Raw genomic sequence first — 9,247 nt, forward strand, 5'->3', positions numbered from 1 at the left:
TCAGTACTTTAATATCACTGACCCTATCATTTTGTCCAGATCTTCATGAAGTCCTTCAGAAATTACTAACTGGCCAGTTCTGTTCAGTTTTTTGTGTTTTTTTTTTTCAAGGGGAAACAACTTGAATTGGCGAAATTACAAAGACAGGATTCTTCTTTTAAATCTCTTCCAGCATATATTATTATTATTATTATTATTATTATTATTATTATTATTATTATCATTATTATTATTATTATTATTATTATTATTATTATCTATAAAAGTATCATGATTTTTTTTCCGATTTTACCATATCTGCCATCCCTAGAAAGAATAAATTAATTGATCAATTATTATTTAACAGTAAAATAATTCATATTTCAGGATGATTGTGGATTTCTGTTCTTTCAGGATAACAGGAAAAACTAAAAAAAGACGGAAGCAAAGAAACTGACAAGCTTTTCGACTAAAATCCGCTCCTTTATCCGTTTAACCGACTGCAAAAAAAAGAAGAAGAAATAAACATAACGACGAAAGAAATAAAAAGCTATAAAAGAATTTTTAATTTTTTTCGCCACTGATAATGACGAGACGAAAACGTGATCTGAAATTAAAATGATTTTTATTCCAACCAGTTTGTTTGACGAAAAGATCTGGGGGAAAAAAAAACCTCCTAAAATAACATCGTAATTAGGTAATCAACACACTTGAACAATGAACCGTGCTGCTAGCCCCGCCCCCAAGTACCATTAGTACCATTAGTACCATTGCAGCTGTACCCTTTGAATATACAGGACCTCTGTCAATGAAAGAAAAGAAAGAAAGAAAGAAAAAAAGCACAGTTCTGGTTTCCTAGTGCCAAAAGTTCTAGTAGTTGCAGTGGAAAAGGCCCCTCAGAAGAAGGATACGTTTCTGAAGACACATGAGAACCTCGGCGTGAGGCTGCAGAACACATTAACACACGGTGATTCTAGCACACGGAGCACGTGTCTCGTTAGTCAGCAGCGCCTGCCGTCCTAATCAAATGCTAATGCCTGCTTTCTCAGGCGTGACGCTTGATGGTCCCAGTTTCCATGGCACTGAGCTCCAAAATAACAGTATTCCTGACACCTAGCGAAGGCTCCGAGACGGGAGCTAATATAGCGTTCTTTTATAGATATACATTTTAGTTTTTCTCTTTTTTTTTTTTTTTTTTTTTTACTCTTCTTCCTCTTTTAACACGGGCCTAACTAACCTGGCAAAAAATAGCTTCTTAAGTACAAGCACTTCAGCATTTCAGGCACCCGAATGTACGCACTCAAACACACACTCACACACACACAATCCACCGTCGAACAATTACAACGGCAGATTGTCGTGAAAACAGTGAACTACAGCTTCGCTCGTGAATGATGATTGGTGATTGATCTGCGTCCCGTCTTTTTGCGTCTCCGAGATTAGTTTATTCTTTGTTCTAGGTATCGGTAATCTAGTTATCTGATATCTATTACATCAGTCTAACAAGACACAACCAGACACTACATTATGGCTGCTGTCGATAAAAACCACTGTATTACCCCGCCCCCACATCACCCTGCCCCCGCATCCCTTTATCCCGTTCCCGAGGCACGAGTCAAGAAACCTGTCAAACGTTAACAATGGGTTATAATACATTAAAAATTGTGCCAGGGCTAGTTTTTCTTGTTTTCTCAAACTTTCCCTCTCTTTCTTTCTTCCTGTCTCTCTCTCTCTCTCTCTCTCTGTCTCTTTGTCAACATAGTTTTCCCACAATTCAATGGGGCAGGGATGAATGAGAGCCTGAGAGAGTGAACGAAGCAAGGAGGGAGAGATGGACTAACTGGTGTCATTTAAACTCCCAAATGTCTTTATTTCAATTTGTGTCACTCTTTTTTTTCTGTTTCTTATTTTTTTTCTCTCAATACAAGAAATCGCTCTTGTAGTAGTTCATATTATTTTTTTGTTTTTGTTGCTTTTGTTCATCTGCTCTTTATTTACAGGATAGGATTGGCGCTAGGTTTTGTGTTATTGATTTTCAAGGTTCTTATGTACAGGCATTTTTAATAGGCTCAGAGAACACCCAGGGAAACCTTGAAGAAAAAAAAACAAAAAGTTCTTCAAGCCCCCAGTAACACAGAGGAGGCGCCCGATGTCCGTGATCCACGGGGCCAGTTTCAGAAAAAAACTCCTTTTAAATAGAGCATCAAATACAAGTCCTGTGGCCAGGTGCAGCTGTGTCAAGTCTCGTTCAGAGTCCTGTACATCAGAGTCCATCTGGAGAGAGAGTGAGAAAGAGAGAGAGAGAGAGAGAGAGAGAGAGAGAGGAAGGGAATAAAGGCAACTCCACAGGGGCAGCTTCTTCCTGCTGCTGCCTTCATGAGTGCAGTTCTTCACGGTCTGACGTTCAGTAACAAGCACTTATGTTTGTGCACTTGTGTTTGTGTGTTTCTGTGTTCCAGTTTGTGTTCTGGCTCAAAAAAATTATTTTTGGCAACACTGAAGAGCTTTCAGAGTGAGACAGAGAGCGTTCTTTGCACACTGATGCACAATGGTGAACCCTCCTTATCCAGACATACCAGCTCTCAATACGTGAGAAAAGGGAGAAAAAAAGGGAGAAAAATCAGAAAAGAAACCAAGTGATAAGTGTTTTTGGAAAAAAAAGAGGTATCACCAACAAAATCCATGGGGAACGGTTGAAAATATCCTCAGTTGCTGAGGGAGCTTTGGACTTGGGAATCAACCAAGGGAGTGTATGGGCTAAGTTTGCTCCAGAGCTGCCTTATAGAACCTGCTGCCACTGAGACCCGAGCTGAGACTTCTCTCTGTTTACACTTCCAAACTGGCTAACCGAGAGAAAGGAACAGAAACGGAATGGGAGTGAGAGACTGGGGGGTTTAGTCACAGTCACAGGCTGGTGACCAGCTGCATCTGTCCATCCCCCTCAGCGTGCGGGGGTTCGGGAGGATTGTGGGTGTGGGCATGGGTTTGGGTGTCGGCTCCAGGCCTCGTCTGGGGTGTCGGGTAGAAGGTGTGCATGGCGCTGCCCAGCGCTGGTCTGCCCGAGCTGTAGTAGAGCTCGTCAGGGCTGCTGTCTGGGTACGGTGAGTCTCGCAGGTTGGTGATGCTGGTGTACAGTGAGTCCCGTGCGGGTGAGTCCGGACCTGTGCCAGCACCCGTGGCTGCTGCACTGTGCCCGTGGCTCTCATTCGAGTCGTTCATGTAGCTCTCGCTCTCCTCTGCGTCGCTCTGGTAGAGAACCGACTGGGCGCGCTGCAGGAGCAACGGCTCCTCCAGAGCCTTGTATAACAGCTCCACATCTTGTGGCGTCCTGTGCCGCTGGCCCTCGTCCTCCACTTCCTGTTCCACAGCAGTCACCCGATCGACTCCGGCCCCAGCACTCGCGCCTGCCCCTGCCCCAACCCCGACACCGGTCGTACGTCCTCGCACCAGGGTACCGCCCATTCTTTCTCCACCTCCTTGCCGCAGGTTGTTGTGCACCAGCTCGGAAATGATCATCTTCTCAAATGCGGCTGCATCAGAAAGGTTGCGCCGAATCCCTCCCAGTGTCTCTGCGCCACGCGGGTTCAGCAAAGGAGGCGGACTCTCGTCGGACCCGCCTCCGAGGAAGTCACAGCTGCCGCCTTGTCCACCAGGGCCGGTGACCCCGGCACGCAGCGAATAGCTGTTGTTGAAGTTGCCGTTTAGTGGCAGAGTCTCCATTCCCCCGTGGTCCCGATTCCTTGCTAGAGTGCTTTCTGTGTGCAGAGAGGGAGGGAGAAGAGGTAAAGTGAACACTTCATTACCTTTTTTAATCAAGACCGAGATTCACAGCACAAAAATCTGGGATTAGATCAATAAAGACACTTCTAGTGCAAGATTAATAGGCTTATGAAAGGAGACTGGCTATTAGCAGGGAGTGGAAATTGTGTACACAGAAACACGAGGCTTCACTGCACAGGTTAAGAGATTATCATTAAGGTAACAGTGGCCATTAAAATAAAGTGGAAGAGAGAGAGAGAGAGAGAGAGAAAAGCTCTTACTTGGATCACGGAAGGTTCCTACAGGATGGTGAGATAAAAAGAAAAAACAGAGAGAGAGAGAAAGAAAGAGAGAGAGATAAGGAGATGAACAGACCAACAATCCTCCAAGTTCTTACTTTCCTGAAAATAAAATCCCCACTAAGTTTGTCTTAGAGACAATATCAGACATGTCATGGACGATTTATTTATGCATTTTAATGTTTGTCCTAACAGTATAAAGAGAAAGAAATGTACGTTAATTAAAACAAAAATTAAAAAAGAACGAAGGTAAAAAAAAAATCTGCCTTACAAAAGACAGGAGAAAATCACTTTTGATCCACTTAAGATTAAGAAAAAATAAAAATCCAAATAATACTTTGTATAATACAATTTTTTGATTTATAGATTAATAGATTTTTTTGAATAACAAAAAATCTTACGATTCACATAATCCAATTTGTTTCAAACTGTATCAGATTTTCTTGCATGAACACAATTTGCTATAGTAACAATGCTAGCTAGAAGTTAGCCACAACAGTCCACACATTTAGCACAGAAACGACAACATTTACCATGAGCAGCAAAAGTTATGGCTATGTTGTAGCAGTTATAGCTTTCGTCCCTTTCCTTATGTTTATAGAAGAAACACCTAAAAGCTACACTAAAACAGCGGTCAGGAGAAATGCTAATGCTAAAATTCACCCACTGGACAAACGGATTCACCGAAGGGGAAAGGACGCAAGGCGTTTGTTTGAGTTTCACTTTATCTAGAAAGGGGTTTTATCTGGAAGTTTGGATCTGCAGCCAGTCTGAACCAAGTCGGCTGGTGGTCTGCTGGGTCAGCAACATCGAGCACACCATCACGACTCAACATCTCAACTCGATGTATGCTACGGGATTTCTTTTCTTTGGTTCTTGTTACAGTTGCACCAAGTGATCTAAAATTAATTTTTTCTTCAGATTGGAGAAAAAAAATACTAAACCACAGCAGTGGACCTTATGCTAGCCGAAAGCCCCGTCCCCGTCCCCCTGTCATCACACTGTAGGGGGCAGTACTGAGAATCGACTGTTTAGAGACCAGCGAGCCGTACACTGACAAAGCAAGACAAGAGCGTGCTCCGTGATTCATACGATCTCATCAGACTGCGTCGATGATTATTTCAGCTTTCGCACCGCCTGGCACCTTCGTTTTATTCGAACCTGTCTCCGCTTATCGAACGCCGAGGCGCCTTCGTGCTGGGGGGGTTTAAATTTTAATGTGTAGTATGACTTTAATCAATGCTCGCCTGTGCTGAGGAAAGAGAAAGACAGAAAAACAGAGGGAGAGGGAGAGTAATTAGACATTCTAATGAAGCCCTCCTCCTGTGTGAATATTCTAAAAATGTGCCGCGGGCTGCGGGGAGCTAAGCTAAGCCGAGTCGAGGCTGACGCATTACGCCGCGCAAGAGAGAACTTTGTAAAATATTCAGTAGAGACGGCGTCTTAAATTTCACCCCTCCGACACTGCATTTCCCTCTCTCTCTCTCTTTCTCGCTCTCGGAGTCTATCTCTCCGTCACCGAGAGCAGGGTTATTCGAGACGGACGCTGAGCTACCCGACGTGTTAAATCTCCAGGGAGCTTCTTCTCCCACTCAGCTGTCAATCACACTGCCTCGCTTTGCCCTCCTCGGCCTCGAGTCGGATCGATATTTTAGTCCGTGGGATCAAACGGGCGCGATTTTAAATCTGCCGGCTGGACGGTTGGCTACTGTCCATTTGTCTGAATCATGCTGACAGGATGTGAACACATTAAATACACACACACACACACTCTCAGAGAGATTTTAGCATATGCAGCAGTGTAACTGATGAGACAGAGAGAGAGAGACAGAGACAGACAGAGGAAAAGAGACAGACAGACAGAAAGAAGGACAGAGACAGAGAGAGAAACAGACAGAGAAACAGATAGACAGAAACAGAAAGAATGACAGAGATAGAGAGACAAAGACTGAATGACAGACAGAGACAGACAGGCAGATACAGAGAGACAGACAGAGACAGAAAGAGACATACAGACAGAGACCGACAGATAGACAGACAGAAAGAGACAGACAAAGACAGAAAGAGAGAGACAAAGTGAGAAAGACTGACAGACAGAGACAGAAAGACAGACAGACAGACAGAGACTGAGAGGGAGAGAAAGATAGAGACTGACCAGTGGAGTTAAAGACTCCAGGTGATGGAGGTGTGAAGCTCTCAGTCAGCAGAGTGTTATACGGTGAAGAACCTGTACGCGTCTGCAACACCGGGTTCGCCAACAGGTGATTCCCCATGGGGGCTAAACGAGAGAGAGAGAGAGAGAATAATGAGACTCAAGCACTGACTTCCCAAAGGGTTGAGTGTGTCCAGTTTGATGACATTTCCCTAATGAACATGAATTCATACATTAATAGTTTAATGTGATTTCCCGAGCCTCAAGAGACTCTGCACCTCCAACACACAGCTATTAAACTCAACAGAAGTCTGTTTCTTCCAGATGAAGACAAAATGACACCAAAGGAGTTCTAAATAAAAGAGCTTCTCAAAGACGTCTCATTTACACCCTACGACTCCCAACCAAACTTTTAAAGATGTCTCTGAACTTTCTTCAGGTAAACACTGACCTCACTACTGTGAACATGGCTAGTGTCACAGAATAAAGTTACCTTCTGGATGCAACCTTCAACATCCTGAAGCTTCTGGTCAGAAAAGTGTGAAGACATCAGGTAGAGCTTATAACGCTCTAATCTATCTATCTATCTATCTATCTATCTATCTATCTATCTATCTATCTATCTATCTATCTATCTATCTATCTATCTATCTATCTATCTATCTGTCTATCCATGTCTATCCATGTCTATCCGTCTGTCTATCCACCCACCCAACCCACCCACCCATCTATCTATCTATCTATCTATCTATCTATCTATCTATCTATCTGTCTGTCTGTCTGTCTGTCTGTCTGTCTGTCTGTCTGTCTGTCTGTCTGTCTGTCTGTCTATCTTTCCAGCCACAAAGCGTCCGGAAATCGCTCAATTTCAACAACAGCTGTGTTGGTGTCTAGATGTGGGTGTGTCTTATGCAACAACCAATAGGAATGAAGACATAGGTTTGCAGGTGATCCGTGATCCTTCTCCTGAATTTTACACACAAATCCCAAATCTCTATCCAGAACGTTCCACAAGAAATGATCTGGAATGCTAGCTGCGCTACATGTTGCTTAACGTTATCACTACGGCAACCAGTAGGAAGCGACTAGGATGCGTGAACGTAGCTGGAGTCGTTATTATCAAAAATAAACGAGACGTTATAGCAGGAATCCCGAGAGCAGGCAGTGCCTTATTTTCAAGTTCAAACACATGTCTGAGTGTGAATGAGACAGTGTGTGTGTGTGTGTGTGTTTGTGTGTGTGTGTGTTGTTTGTGCGAGAGCAGCACTTCACAGCGTGTGGCCTTTTTTTTTTCTCCGTCTGATGGTTCTGATCTCACATTATGGTTAAGAATTTGAATGAGTGTGAATGTGGGAGAAAAGTGATTAGATGCATTAATGATGCTGAATGTTGGTGTGTGTTACACGCTGAGCTTAAAGAAAAATGCATGCTGCGAAGCATCCTACTGCGTTCCTGTAGGAAAAACCCCTGCTGTCATACACACACACACACACCTTGCAAAACTGCTGAACATCTCGGTGCTGGATCTTGGCAGAAAATGGTAACGAAGTCTAAAATAAGAGCTAATGAAGAACAGCATGTGATGGAAAGACGCCGAGCGAAGGTGTGTGTGTGTGTGTGTGTGTGTGTGAGAGAAAGAGACAAGGTCTTTACATTGTTCTGCTTCTCCTGCTTTCAGACTTTGCAAAACTTTCCTCTAAGATTATGAAAAGATGCTTGCGATTCTGTCGCTCTCTCCATTCTTCTCTCTCACCATCTCTGTCCTGAAGAGCAGATTGCTCTCTCTCTCTCTCTCTCTCTCTCTCTCTCTCCCCGCCTGCTTGATTAAAAGTCTCCAGAACATGTTTGTGTGTGTGTGTGTGTGTGTATGTGTGCTCTAATCGCCCCCCTGTTCTCTCAGCCTCTAATCAGTTCATTATAAACAAAAACCCAGTGAATTAACACACACAGAGAGAGAGAGAGAGAGAGAGTGGCTGATTTCACTAGTGCTGCTGTCGGCCCATGTCTCCTCCTCCTGGAAATGCTGATCCCACTGCTGCCACTGATGATGATGATGATGATGATGATGATGATGATAATTATGATTATTACTATCACCATCATCACAGCCATCGAGAGAACACTAATGCCACATTCTACTCTTATTAAAATCTGCCCCAGCGACCACTAATGACCTTCAGTGGGAATAATCGTAATAATTCACACACTGTCATCTGTCTGTCTCACTCTCTCTGTCTGTCTCTCTGCCTGTCTCACTCTCTCTGTCTGTCGCACTCACTCTGCCTGTCTCACTCTCTCTGTCTGTGTTTGTCTCTCTGCTTGTTGCACTCTCTCTGCCTGTCTCACTCTCTCTGTCTGTCTCACTCTCTCTGTCTGTCTCACTCACTCTGCCTGTCTCACTCTCTCTGTCTGTGTCTGTCTCTCTGCTTGTCGCACTCTCTCTGCCTGTCTCACTCCCTCTGTCTGTCTCACTCTCTCTGTCTGTGTCTGTCTCTCTGCTTGTCGCACTCTCTCTGCCTGTCTCACTCTCTCTGTCTGTCTCACTCTCTCTGTCTGTCTCACTCACTCTGCCTGTCTCACTCTCTCTGTCTGTGTCTGTCTCTCTGCTTGTCGCACTCTCTCTGCCTGTCTCACTCTCTCTGTCTGTCTCACTCACTCTGCCTGTCTCACTCTCTGTCTGTGTCTGTCTCTCTGTCCATCTCACTCTCTCTGTCTGTGTCTGTCTCTCTGCCTGTCTCACTCTCTCTGTGTCTGTCTCTCTGTCTGTCTCACTTTCTCTGTCTGTGTCTGTCTCTCTGTCTGTCTCACTTGCTTTGTCTATGTCTCTGTCTGTCTCTCTTTCTGCCTCACTCACTGTGTCTGTTTCTATGCCTCCATCTGTGTCTGTCTCTCTGTCTGTCTCACTTGCTCTGTCTGTGTCTCCCACTGTGTCTGTCTCTCTGTCTGTCTCACTCTCTCTGTCTGTGTCTGTCTCTCTGTCTGTGTCTCTGTCTATCTCTCCGTCTGTGTCTGTCTCTCTGTCTGTCTCACTTGCTCTGTCTGTGTCTGTCTGTCTGTC

At 44.3% G+C, this 9,247-nt stretch overlaps 1 protein-coding gene across 5 annotated transcripts in view; it reads right to left on the reverse strand.

Moving 5' to 3' along the window:
- Positions 1-587: 587 nt before the first annotated feature.
- Positions 588-9,247, reverse strand: part of adgrl1a (adhesion G protein-coupled receptor L1a) — a 211,393-nt gene continuing 202,733 nt past the window's right edge. For 4 of the 5 annotated variants that reach the window (XM_058377721.1, XM_058377719.1, XM_058377720.1 and 1 more), the window contains 3 exons: positions 6,193-6,315; positions 4,020-4,037; positions 588-3,734 (listed from right to left, as the gene is read on the reverse strand). In XM_058377721.1, the coding sequence (XP_058233704.1) occupies positions 2,884-3,734; positions 4,020-4,037; positions 6,193-6,315 (992 nt within the window). In that variant the 3' untranslated portion in view covers positions 588-2,883. The remainder of the gene's footprint in view (positions 3,735-4,019; positions 4,038-6,192; positions 6,316-9,247) is intronic. The other variant, XM_058377722.1, reaches the window with a different exon arrangement.

The sequence above is a fragment of the Hemibagrus wyckioides genome, linkage group LG24, assembly GCF_019097595.1.
Source record: "Hemibagrus wyckioides isolate EC202008001 linkage group LG24, SWU_Hwy_1.0, whole genome shotgun sequence".
In the NCBI taxonomy this organism is placed as follows: domain Eukaryota; kingdom Metazoa; phylum Chordata; class Actinopteri; order Siluriformes; family Bagridae; genus Hemibagrus; species Hemibagrus wyckioides.